The 14,797-nt window shown below is 39.4% G+C and overlaps 1 protein-coding gene across 4 annotated transcripts in view; it reads right to left on the bottom strand.

Annotated features, from left to right (window-relative positions):
• Positions 1-14,797, bottom strand: part of LOC132110695 (adenosine kinase-like) — a 160,210-nt gene that overhangs the window by 21,791 nt on the left and 123,622 nt on the right. For all 4 annotated transcript variants that reach the window (XM_059517525.1, XM_059517521.1, XM_059517523.1 and 1 more), the window contains one exon: positions 2,191-2,226. In XM_059517525.1, the coding sequence (XP_059373508.1) occupies positions 2,191-2,226 (36 nt within the window). The remainder of the gene's footprint in view (positions 1-2,190; positions 2,227-14,797) is intronic.

Genomic DNA, 14,797 nt, shown 5'->3' with positions numbered 1-14,797 from the left:
AGGCTTCCTGGGAAGACTACGAGATTTAGAGTGTCTACAACCACAATAATGCATATCATTATCTGGGGTTTCTATCCATGTATTTTATGCAAATTATGTGTTATTGCATAAAAATGCTGGGTGGATATATAAACGTAATGAAACTTTTTTTTTTTCTTGAAATGAAAATTTGATAAAATACATTTAATAAATGTTATATTATATATTTAAAAAAGTGGCAAGATGACCTGTGCAAACTACAATGAAAACACATTTTCTTGAAATTTTATAAATTCAAAAATGCACCTTAATGTATAAACCTGTTGGATAATTTTTTTGGTTTTATAAATTAAGTATTATATTTTATATATTAAATATTCAAATTATATATTTAAATTTTATTTTATAAAAGACACATTTTTTATTGAATTTAATTAATAAATTCTTAAATGTTCATTTAAAAAGTAGTAATTAAGTTATATAAAAGGATTTAAATTACATTTAAAATTTTAAAATTTAACGTTGGTTTATTTTCAAACAGTTTTTTTCCCCCAGACTGTAAAGTTATTGATGTATCTGTTGCTTTCCCTTGCCTGTTTTGTTTGTCTGAATTGATGTTGTTTTGTTGAATTAAGACAATAAATAAAGCTGATCACTATAATATCTTATATATATATATATATATGTATATAAATAATGTTTTCACAATATTATGATACAAAAAAACGTGTGCCTTCATTGCTTTATTACCCAATAAAATAAAACCTCAGTTCTCGCTCTAGGTATGAGTAGGGTAAAAATGTATTGCAGATAAACAAGGGGGAGCATGTCTGTGATGTTACAAACAACATAAACTAAGAACCAGTCAGCAGACAAGCAGATGTGGAAAGTCAGCTGATGTGCGTAGGCGTGTATGAATAAGATCGAAAAATGCCACCATCGAAAGACAAATGATGACACGGTTCTCAGCACGTTTAGGGCCTGAAACTAGAACATTTTCTCGATTTCTCTCCGTCCTGTCACTAAATGCTTACATTTCAGCTGCCATACTCTGTTGAGATGTTTATTTCTGAAGCAAGATCAGGGTAAAGACTCGTATGTCAAAGATTCCCTTTTCTCTGAGCCCTAAATCAACACGACGTGTGTGAAATCAGTGAAGAGGTACTCAAAGTGTGTGACAGTGCTTGCCATTTATATATATTTACTCTGTGCAATGCAAGCTCTCACCCCCTCCTCTATCTCCCTGGCTCACAAACCGCTCCTCCTCTCTCTCCCTTGCCCCTGCATGCTCTCTCTCTCTTTCTCCCTCCCTCCCTCTCTCTCTGACTTACTCTGCTGCTAGAATCTGCTTTGCATTCCAGTCACGTTGATCGCACCTTGAGTGATCCTGGAAGACAATTATTCATACTGAGACGAAACACATTCAGGCGGATAGCACTGCATTTGAAAAAAGATAAGCCACTTCAATTATTTAAGCGTGCTGTTCCTAAACTCACATTTACTTTGCTTATGAATACACATTAACCCCCCCCCCCCCCGCCAATGTACACTTGTGAATATGAGATGAGAAACTACTATTACATTTGCATTTCCCTGCTATTCAGACAGATAACTCATATTGTTTTGACGCGTTTTGTGCAAACAAGGCCAATCAGTGTTTCCATATTCTGAGACTGGAGGGGAAGGTGATCCAGTATTTATGAGCGGATGTGGTGCGGTATAATTGAGTGTAATGCCGCGGCGGATCCTAATGAAGCTAACAAGGTGGGTTCCTCAACAAAAGCACCTGCCAGCCCTGCCCAGTACACCGACAGAATTGAAAGCAGCCCCTGAGGATTTATCTTTCTCCTCCCAAGAGCATTCTCAAAATTCAATAAATAACATCTGTAGGCGATGTTGGGTGCAGACCTGGGAGGAATGCGTCATAACAGAAAAGGAGGGGGATGAGAGAGAGAGAGAGAGAGGGAAGAGAATGTGTGAGAGTAGGGGAGAAAATGTGTTTGTGTGTGTGAGAAAGATAGAGAGAGTGTGTGAGCCGGAGTGCTGGCTGAACAAAGAAACCATGACGACTGCCAGGTTGCTATGGCGACAACTGCAAGGGGGCCAAGAGAGTATAATAGCACATCAATCACTGTCCGAAAAAGAACTTCATTATCAGCTGAAAAATAATCCTTTAGGATCTGTTTAGGGTGTGATCCTCCATCCACTCACCTCAAAGCCTTGCTCTTGTGCAAACACGGCGGCCTCCTGCAAAACAAAGCACACATGCAGCCTTAATTAATGAGAGCTTAGTGTAGCAATGATATTATGGTTTCATTTAGCACACATTTCAAAGCTCTGTTAGAGTATGTAGCGCAGGATATACATTATATAACATTCAGTTCTTCTTCCAAAAGCCATGAAAGAACTGGAAAATTATATTTTATTGACCTAATAATTCATCAAATATGTAATTTTGAAAATTAAAGAAAATCTGTTACAGCATGCTGACACAATATATCATATATATCAATGCATTGCAACTTTTCCCCCCACAATCTTTAAACACTATTCATAAGCAAATGTTTTTACTGCATCTATGAGGTGCAGATTCACACACAGCCATGTGGGGTCGCTCTCATACATTTGGCATGCTTTGAATTGCAAATGATTATACAATGAATTAAAATATTTTGACGTCACAGTGTATCCAATGTATGTTTATGGTAAGCTAGTTCCAGCTAATGTCGTTCACACCAAGAATGAAAAACAATAACTATATTAGTGATCACACCAACGGACGATAACGTGCTGAAGTTTTGTCACCTGCCATTTTAAATAGCAAGCTCTTTACAGTCAGGTGGATTCTGATTGGCTGTCAATGTTTTTAGCTGTCAGCTGAAAAAAAATGTTCTGCAAGGGATTCCAATAATATCGCTCCTCTGTGAAACTACCATTATATAGTTGTGGTGTAGACATAGAAAAATTACAATGTTTATTAAAATTATTGTCCTTTGAGTCCACAGACTTTTACTCTAGATTGTGTGTAAATTCGCAATGATGCTAGCGGTTAAAAAGACTACGTTACATAAAATTTCACAACATGACCTGAAACTCAAGCTCAGGCAAGATGTATGAATAAAACAGCATTATTTCAGATAATAAAAGGGCTCTGTGAGGGTTAAAAGATTCCAATTATGTGTGCCGGGCTTTGCCCTTTGCTCGACTGAACGGCTCTAGGGACAAGTTGTGACAACCTCTGCCTTTTGAGAGGAAGAGGGGATGGAAAGAACTAGTACTTCATGGATGTAAGGGGCTGAGACCACCTGCAGTCTGTCTGTCTGTCACAACCACTGCATAATAGAGCTGAGACGTACATTAATCTATAATAGACCATCTGACATCACTCAAAACACTCCAACCTGGCATTTAGCTGTTTGTATTTGGTTGAACTCAGAAGATTTTCCCTTTTCCGGGTCACAGAGCTACAGCTACACCCATGTTTGTGTTCACTGCAAAGAGGTCAGACACTCCAAGGTTAATCTTTGTGCCGTAAATCTGGTAAAAACTCCAGTCCCCATGGAGATAACCCACCACTAGATTTCATGATACCAATTACATCTCAATGATCTGATAATGCAACCATCCAGCAGCCAAGGTGAGCCACTCTTTTATTAAGAGTGATTAAGCAGCATTATTTCAAGATCAGCTCCAGGAATTAGAGTTAATGCAATCCCATTGGAAAACTGTAATAGACCCTAATCACAAGGCAAGACTATGGAAATTCTGGACTTGTGATAAATCTACACTTCGAAAGTCACTCTATTAGCACTCTATTAGTTAACAGGACAGAGAGACATATGAAATAACAGGAGTAAGTCTCAATGCAATTCTGTAAGGAACTAGTTCGTCCCTCCCCAAATTCACACCATAGAGTGCAACAGACCTGTCCATGAAGAAAAAAAAATCTCATTCATTCTCTACATAGCAACTACATTGCATAGAATTCTGCAGAGAAAACTCCACCAATCAGAGAACTGTAACCAGCAAATATTTACATAATTTCACACATTATTACCTCAATGTGACGTGACATACAGCCAAGTATGGTGACCCATACTCAGTATTTGTGCTCTGCATTTAACCCATCCAAAGTGCACACACACACCGTGAACACACACCCAGAGCAGTGGGCAGCCATTTATGCTGCGGCGCCCGGGGAGCAGTTGGGGGTTCGGTGCCTTGCTCAAGGGCACCTCAGTCGTGGTATTGCTGGCCCGAGACTCGAACCCACAACCTTAGGGTTAGGAGACAAACTCTCTAACCATTAGGCCATGACTTCCCCACAAAGCTGTAGGTACTCGGTACACTCAGTACTACATCTTCGTTTTCTGATTTCTAACTTTTTTGCTACACAAAGTAATGAACATGGTTTGGTTCATGCCTTACAACTCTTCAACAAAGATGTTTAGAAAATATATTTCCGGAACCAATGCAGCTAAAATAAAATTATAATCATGCACTTCATTGGCTGAGCCAGAAGTTGTCATGTCAGGCAAATTAAACAAATGAGCTGAAATGTTTTGAAGGCACCACAGAGCCAGAGTGTTTATGCTGTTCATGAATTAAAAACACACACTGGATATGTTTGAAGATGTGTAAAAAGAACCCTTACACTTGAGAGTCTCAGGAATGGCACAGAATTAGGTCATGAAAAGAAGATGGACGGTGAAGAATAAAGGTGGCATTTAGGAGGTGAGGAGTGTCTGGGTGAGTGCACACTGACATCTGGTCTGGGTTAGAAATGTGGCCCAGCGCCCACTTTCATCTCCATCCTGTGCAGTTATCCATGTTGTGACAAAGCTCAAAGCAGAAAATTAAGAGAGTATTTCTCTTTGTGAATCAGGCCAGTGGGTTAGCCGTGCCAGCTGCAAGAGGAAGAGACCTAAAAAGAAAGTTCAACAAAACGCACAGCCTGAGGGATGGGCTGAGCTCTGAAATCATCAGCTGGCTAAATGAAGAAGAAAATAACCGCAGCAAAAACACACGCACGCACGCGCGCGCGCACGCACACACACACACACACACACACACACACACACACACACACACACACACACACACACACACACACACACACACACACACACACACACACACACACACACACACACACACACACACACACACACACACACACACACACACACACACACACACACACACACACACACACACACACACACACACACACACACACACACACACACACACACACACACACACACACACACACACACACACACACACACACACACACACACACACACACACACACACACACACACACACACACACACACACACACACACACACACACACACACACACACACACACACACACACACACACACACACACACACACACACACACACACACACACACACACACACACACACACACACACACACACACACACACACACACACACACACACACACACACACACACACACACACACACACACACACACACACACACACACACACACACACACACACACACACACACACACACACACACACACACACACACACACACACACACACACACACACACACACACACACACACACACACACACACACACACACACACACACACACACACACACACACACACACACACACACACACACACACACACACACACACACACACACACACACACACACACACACACACACACACACACACACACACACACACACACACACACACACACACACACACACACACACACACACACACACACACACACACACACACACACACACACACACACACACACACACACACACACACACACACACAAATGAAAACCAACTTGACCAGACAGTCATAAGATGTTATTTTTCCCACATTGTTTTTGTGCTGGTGACATAAACACTGGTGAACCAGTGGCGGCCCAGACAGAAACAAAAATGCAACTGTTGGTGACTCACAGGCCAATTAAAGTGAAATTTCATTACGTTGTTCTCTCATAATCCTGAATGAGGCAGGACTGCATGCCCACAGGCTGACTGTACCAGGGGCAGTGCTGTCTGAGAGGGCCGGCAGATGGGTATCGTTACAGTAATCTGGGCAGGGGAAGGGGAAGATTAGAGAGAAGAAAGCCAGCATTGCTGAGGTGTTAAAGGTACTCCCCTGAGAGTGCAGCAGGCCAATTGGAGCGTGACGTGCAACGGACAACAAAACAAACCAATAGAGATACAAACAGAGAGATGAATGAATGGAGAAAGAGAGACTCTGAGAAAGAGCGACAAACAAGCCACAGAAGACAGGCCTCTTTTGGTGGAAATTTATCTAAAGCCACTAATCCTATACTTACCACCACCAGATGCAATTACTGCTAAAGAGCTGGGAGTAAGCAAAGCCTGTCCTAGACACCACTTCCATTACCGATGACATGTCGCCCAGATATAGCCGCAAACAAAGCTTAAAATTACATCAGGAAATGGCAGATCTGCAGTGAATGACACGGTGTAGTGGTAAGATCACTAGGATGCAAACCCAAAGGTCACAGACTGAAGTTGAAACAGTAAATGGAGCCAATGTGACCTTGAGAAAGACCCGTAAAAACCTTTAAAGAACACAATTTTCTCTCCTATGTTTACACATTTACCATTGAAACAGGAAGTTAGGGCAAGGCATCACTGGTTCTAAAACCCATTTACAAAGCATTTTATTATATGACACTGCATTCTAGAAATATCCATCCATCCTCTAAGCTAATGTATACAAACATTTTCAGCATTATTTTATTTATTGTAAATTAAAAACAAATTGTCTCGTGAAAAATACATTAAAATTCTCACACTTAAAAATATGCAGCTAAACAGTAACATTTTGCAGCCATGTGAAAATGATAGCCGGGCAACAAAAAAAAAAAAAAAAACCTACAGGGTTCACCAGGCATGGAGAAAAAAAAATCCTTATTGAGTACAGCATTCTGTATCACTGTCATACTTGGGTTTATGATGCTTCATTTTAGATACCACAGAGATCTGAGAGGTTGAGAAACGCTACAGGCATGTTCTGTAATTCGGCGTGAGATGTGTACTGGTATCCTGGACGTGAGCGTGTGTTGATGCTGCTGTTTAGAGAGTGTGGGATGATGGATGTTGATGTGGCTGCAGATGGCGGGCGTCCAGGTGGACTGCAGAGGCAGTGTGGAGGGGGGGACTGGGCCTGCTTTTCCTGCGGCTCACCTCTGCTAACTGCTTCCCTCCCGCTGGCATAAGTACAACGAGCATGTGACAATTCAAAGGAGAACGAAAATATCCACAGGGTACATCATAAAAAACCCCCACACTGCAGCCATGAAAACATCCCATCTGCAAATACAGTGCCCTGATCAAAACCACAATTAAAATTGTAGTCTTTAACAATGACCTTACTACCTTCCTGAGCCTAGAACTTGGTAGGTCTGTTCCTGTCTATGCAGTTAAGAAAACTCTCGGATTTCAACAAAAATATATTAATTTGTGTTACAAAGATGAACTAAGGTCTTACGGGTTTGGAAAGGCATGAGGGTAATTAATGAATTGTTGGGAAAACTTTCCCTTTAATTATTATTGGTGCACAGTTTTTTATGATGGCTCTTATCTTTTATACAGGTGAATTGAAATGAATTAGAATGTCGTAAAAAAAAACAACACTAAATAAATTCAATCCACACAGACTGAATTAGTTTAAGTCTTTGGTTCTTTTAATAGTGATGATTTTGGCTCACATTTAACAAAAAACCCACCTCTCAACTCAAATTAAAATACTTCATAAGACCGATAAAAATATTTTTTTTAGTGAATTGTTGGCATTCAGGAAATTATGTTCATTTACTGTACATAGACTCAATACTTGGTAGGGGCTCCTTTTACTCTAATTACTGCCTCAATTTGCTGTGGCATGGAGGTGATCAGTTTGTGGCACTGCTGAGGTGGTATGAAATGGTATTGACATTGGCCTTAAGCTCATTTGCATTGTTTGGTCTCTTGTTTCTCATCTTCCTCTTGACAATACCAGATTCTCTATGGGGTTCAGGTCTGGTGAGTTTGCAGGCCAGTCAAGCACACTAACACCATGGTCATTTAACCAACCTTTGGTGCTTTTGGCAGTGTGGACAGGTGACAAATCCTGCTGGAAAATGAAATCAGCATCTTTAAAAAGCTGATCAGCTTAGGGAACCATGAAGTGCTCCAAAATTTCTTGGTAAACGGGTGCAGTGACTTTGGTTTTCAAAAAATGCAACGGACCAAAACCAGCAGATGACATTGTACCCCAAATCATCACAGACTGTGATGATTCCACTTAACACTGGACTTCAAGCAACTTGGGCTATGAGCTTCTCCACCCTTCCTCCAGACTCTAGGACCTTGGTTTCCAAATGAAATACAAAACTGGCTCTCATCTGAAAAGAGGACTTTGGACCTCTGGGCAACAGACTAGTTCTTCTTCTCCTTAGCCCAGGTAAGACGCCTCTGATGTTGTCTGTGGTTCAGGAGTGGCTTAAGAGGAATATGACAACTGTAGCCAAATTCCTTGACACACCTGTATGCCTTGACCCCAGCCTCAGTCCATTCCTTGTGACGTTCACTCAAATTCTTGAATCGATTTTGCTTGACAATCCCCATAAGGCTGCAGTTCTCTCGGTTGGTTGTGTATCTTTTTCTTCCACACAACTTTCTGTGAAGTTGAAGTTCAAACATGCTTGGATACAGCACTCTGTGAACAGCCAGCTTCTTTGGCAATGAATGAATGTTTGTGGCTTACCCTCCTTGTGAAGGGAGTCAATGATTGTCTTCTGAACAACAGTCAGATCAGCAGTCTTCCCCATGATTGTGTAGCCTAATGAAACAAACTAAGAGACCATTTTGAAGGCTGAGGAAACCTTTGCAGGTGTTTTGAGTTGATTAACTGATTGGCATGTCATCATATTCTAATTTGTTGAGATAGTGATAGTGAGATAGTGTTTTTGTTAAACCATCAATTAAAAGAACCAAAGACATGAACTACTTCAGTCTTTGTGCTTTGAATTTATTTAATAGACGAGTTTCACAATTTGAGTTGAAATAAATGAACTTTTCCACGACATTCTAATTTATTTAGATGCACCTGTATGTTATTATATCAATGTTAAAAAACCTTTTGCTGTTTTATATTTTTGTGGAAAATGTGGGGCATTTCTTTCAGGATACTTTCGTGATTCGAAAATTTAAAAGAGCAGCATTTAATTGAAACATAAAAATGTATCTAACATTATTCATGTCTTTCACTTTTAGGCAATTTGATTTATCCTGGCTAAACAAATATATTAATTTCACACTTCTATCTTATTTATCCCAAACTTTTGAATCATAGTTTATCAAGATTTCAACAAAAAATATTAAGCAGCAAAACTGTTTTCAACATTTATAATAATAAGAAATGTTTCTTGAGCAGCAAATCATATTGGAATGATTTCTGAAAGATCATGTGACACTGAAGACTGGAGTAATCATGCTGAAAATTTAGCTTTGCCATCAAAGGAATAAATTAAATTTTAAAATATACTAAAAAAGGTTCCAAATATGATTTGGGTCACTATACTGCATATGGATAGAGAGGAGACTCTTGAATAAAAAATAAAAATAAAAAATAACAGCTTTTTATATGCTGTCATTTTGGGATGTTAATTTAACTTTCTTCTTTCTGGCAAGTGGAGAGCTTAAAAAGGTGTCTCCTGCTCTTGATCTGCTCTCCGCCTTTTGATGCAGCTTGCAAGCTTAGAAAGCTCTGATTGAGCTCTCTGCTGAGCACTTCAAACATGTCTTTGTTAAACAATGCATGAGAAGCAATCACTAGCTGTAATGATATCATTACCAGAATCATGAGTGCTGACTGCCGTCTCTCCTGGCCTGTACGGCATGGCCTGTTAGGTGGAGAAACAACAACCCCCACCAAACCACCACCCCCAACAGACTTATTAGCGCAATTCGAGTACGTTCCGATCAATTTCAAAGCCTGTCTTTGTCTGCACTTCATTGCAGGATTGCATGTTAGCACATAAACAAGGTTGTGGGATTCTGACAGTAGCTCAAGCTCTTGCATGATTAATACAACGGTAAATACACACACACACACACACACACACACACACACACACAAGCAGGGCAACAGGGTCACAGACTGGTCTGACACATAGATATAGATGAAGAATGACATGATGCTTCAGATGAGTCAACTGTCTTTGATGTAATCATCCTCAAGGGAACATCCACAAACAGGATAACAAAAACTGCTGATGGAGCTGAAATGGCTCAAAAACATTACATTTCGTGCTAAATTTAGAAAGGTTACATCATAAATCATTGCTATTCTTACTTAATACCTAGTCATTTAAAAGTAAGGAACTTCCTCATCTTTTGTTGAAACACTTGACAGTGAACACTGTTTTTACCTCTACAAGCTTTCAAAAGGAGTAAAAATGAAATCAGTCAAAGACCAATTAATTTGGCATTTTTTGACCAATTTAAAATGATTAGCATTAGCTGATTAACAGATGTAAATCTATTCAAATTTCAAATACTACTAACAGTCTTAAAGAAAGGATAAAAAAAAGAAAAGTAAATTAAATATTTAAAGGCTCCCCCCCCCCAAATTCATAAATTAAATTCAGGAAATCTGATTTGATATTATGTACCACTGGACACCCTACTCTTTATTTATTTATATTTTATTTTTTAGAGCAATAAGCCACAAGTTACAGTGATTTTACCATGGTTAAGCTGGTAACAAAGCACACATAGAATGCCTTGGTGGCAAAATCCCTTTGCTTTCTGGTTGCTTACTGTTTATATAAACAAAGAATATCATAAAATAGTATTTATTAATAATAATAACAACAACAACAATACTAACATGGATTATATATTTTTTTATATCACTTAGTTTAATATTACTTAAGTATCATCATTATCATCATCATGAACAAATAATCTTCAAACAAGTATAATAATACTTAACTGTAGGCTGTTTACAACATTGCAAATTTGCTCATTAATACTAAATTAACGTTTTACAATAATATTATTCAATCATACATTCTCATCCAATCAGAATTTAGAATCATGGCTACCCGTTTTAACAGCCTTGTATAATAGTGTCAGTTGAGCTAAATTGTGAACGATAATTGTAAAGGCACTAATGAGGGGTACTTCACTGCTGACAACATAAGTACACCCACAGGAGAGAATCGATATGAGGCATACATTCACAGAAATGTGTGTGTGGCAGAAATGACCATGAAACCATTCTGTTAACCAAAATGACTGATGTGTTGGGCGTCAGAGCGGGAAGGTGTTAAACTTTCCCAAATCATCCTGGCAACAACCAGCTGACATCCTACACTCAACTCCACAGTGACAGAAATACACTGGGCTCGGTGGCAGCTATTGATCGGCCCTCAACACAATACCGTCTCTTCCATCCGTCATCACTCTGTGTCTCTGAAGAGAGCCAGGCGTCTCTGCAGCTGTACCTATTGAAGGCAGCGCCGGCCTAGGTTCACTCTCACCCTCAAATCTGTGTTATGGAACTCCCCATCAAGCAGAAAATGGCCTCTGTGGCTCAAAGTGAGGGATATTCTGGGGAAAGCCTCCTGAGTCCTCTGATTATAGCTGTTAGCTGAACTCCCCTATTGTGACCCTATCTGATCCAGCAGCGACACATACAAGCCAACAACCATCATCCTCCTGAGATACAAAAACGGACTAGGATGGACTTTAAATCTACAGAAGTATTTGTTTTTTATGTAAAGAGCACACACTAAACAGTCATTTATAATGATTTTTCAATATGATAAAATACATCATTCTATAATATAAATAATAAATACTGATACTACTAGTTAAAACAAATAATAACAAAACCACCACCATCATCATTATCATCAACAACAAACAATCTTTGCCAAGCATTTTTACTTAACTGGTATTTGTTTTATATAAATTATACATTTCCAAGACCTTTCCAGTTCTAAAAATTACTACCTTCATTGAGTTCAATTTCCTAATAAACCATTATACAAAAATAAATGAAACTTAATTGCCAAATTGAAAAAAAGACATTTTTAATGACAGTTCTGTGATTTTTAACAAATATATTCACTTACACAACTTTCTCACTACTTTTTTTTTTTTTTTTTTGAAGGGTGAAAAAAAAAAATAGAAAACTAAAAAACAAACATTGGTACTGTTTTGTTAGTGTCTCTTGCTCCCTGAGAGCAAATCACTTGTCCTACCACTCCTTGTGTCTCTGCACACAGTGATGTCTAGCAGGTCATTGTTTAGGGGTTGAGAGAAGACAGACAGCTGTAATTGAGTGCAGTGAGTGATGCAGTAAAGCACTCGCGTGAGTCTCCCTGACAGCATCCAGCTCCAGGATTATTTTAATTACCTTACCTTGCATCTCTCTCTTTTTCTGCCTGTCCCTCTTTCCTTCTGCTCTGAATTCAGACAGATGCTTCCAAAGTACTTTCAAATATTTTTTGCTAACCATGTAAAACATCACCAAATGTCTCAGGAAGACTTCTAAGCATCTCAGAGGGGGCCTGCCACGGCTCAGAGCTCTGGAAATGTCCGTGTTTGATTGTCAACAAGATTTTTAGAACTTGACATCTGTCTCTCAATATTTGTGTGTGTGTGTGTGTGTGTGTGTGTGTGTGTGTGCGTACAGCTATCTGAATCAGATGGGAAATGGGGGCCCAATGTCAGGCATATCCCTCATCGCCTCAGGCTACCAGCATGAACTGTCCGTCACCTACACAAAATCAGCGGGGGAGGACACACACTCCTGCACAAGAAAATATCACTGCAGATATGCAAACATGCACGTATCCTTCCACAAAAAAAGCACAGTTTTTACTGTCAACGGATGGGTCTAGATGTAGAGCACCAGACAGAGTCATAATTAGGCCCAGATAGATTCTGGACATTTTCTGCCTTTTCTGTCCTGATTATGAAGAAAATCTGTGGAACAGATTTACTTACATTACTTAAATACAGTAACATTGAAAGAAAGAAAGAAAGCAAGAAAGAAAGCAAGAAAGCAAGAAAGCAAGAAAGAAAGAAAGAAAGAAAGAAAGAAAGAAAGAAATGCTACAAGTGAATTTAGGCATCTCACAATTAAAATGCACAGAGCGAAACATTTACATTTATTTTGAGATTTGCCTTAGATTCCATTTAACAGTGTTATGAAATTATTAGTGATTTTGAAGATTAACTTTAAGCAAGCATGATGTTTGCACAAGTTTTGAAATGTATAAATAGTAGAAATGTAGATAATAAACACCCTCTAATATTATCTGATAAGTGGTATATGGTACTAATGTATCCTGCATCCCTAATGAACAAAAATTTCAAGTGAATCTAAAAACAATGGAATGTGCAAACAATGACATGAGTACTACAAAAAGTGAAATGTCCTGCTATTCGACTTAATATCACCGCTCCTAAAACGCCACTCAGCCAAAATAAATTGGAGGACTGGCACTAGCTGTTTTATAAGAATGATTAACATGCCACACACAAATAAACAAGGAGGGTTCTGATGCAAAGTCCAAGATCATTTCTTCTAGGGCATGTCAAAAACCTCCAATTTCCTTGTCTGTCTTTTGAGACATGAATAACATTATTTAAAAGTCAGCGTTAGGCAGAATGCCTTAGGGTAGATCTTCACAATGAGTCAACTCTTCCAAGTTCTTGTATTCCTCCTCCTCATCCCTCTCTCTCTCTCTCTCTCTCTCTCTCTCTCAAGCAGCAGTGGAGTGATTTCAATCATTTTGTAACCACCCAGCAATCATAGCTTTAACTCCCCTGTTATTTAAAACAATCTGAGCTCTGAGCACGAGTTAATCACTGCTTATACAACATCAGTCAGGGTTATTCATTCTGTTCCAATTAATCATGCCATGCTATCTACATTGTCTGAGCCTTCTGCTCAACAAATTCATCTGTAATAAAACAGACAATTCACATTGTTGAATTTTATCATGTATGTGGCAAACAGCGGGCAAATTGCTCAAGATTACTTGCGCATCTCTGTATGCACTGCTGTGTGCGTCGATTTCGGCGAGCATAAATTCAGCACCATCTGGTTTTGGCTCTTTACTGCATGGCTCTCTCACTTAATTAACTGGAGGCCATTACATTTCCTGAAATGTTTCACTTTCTCTGGTTCATGTCATGCAAGCAGGCAGGAGGGGAGCAGGGAAGGACTCAATTAGACCAACACCGCTCCCTGGATATTACACACTTAGTGTGTGCCAGTTAAGGGGGCGTGAGGCTAGTGCAGGGCCTGGACGTCTCTCGCTGCGCCTACCCTGTCAGCACAGATAAAGGCCTGCCTGTCTGTGTTAGATCCCGCCCACACACACGCATTCAGACAAGCTCCAGCTGCCAAAACACTTCATACCAACCAGCAGAGAGCTAGGCATACATAAAGAATAACACACATTAATACTGCCCAACAAAGACTGCAGCTACTTGCCACATATACACTATTTAATTAGCCTGAGAAAAAGCAAAATTGTGGCTGTCAGTTTCACAGGAACTACAGCAACTATATAAATAGTGTGGGTGAAGAGAATCTGAACAGCATCAGTGTTTAATTTCCGCGCTGGGCTGCATGACATTATACAGAATAAATCACAATGCTAGAAATCGGTCGAGATTTATATTATAGCAGACATTTATGCAGATATCGGTGGGTAGGACTACTTTATGTAATTTATACACGATAAC

Source organism: Carassius carassius, chromosome 30, assembly GCF_963082965.1.
Source record: "Carassius carassius chromosome 30, fCarCar2.1, whole genome shotgun sequence".
NCBI classification, from domain to species: domain Eukaryota; kingdom Metazoa; phylum Chordata; class Actinopteri; order Cypriniformes; family Cyprinidae; genus Carassius; species Carassius carassius.
The sequence above is the reverse complement of the archived record's forward strand: the minus strand, read 5'-3'. Positions and strand labels throughout refer to the sequence as shown.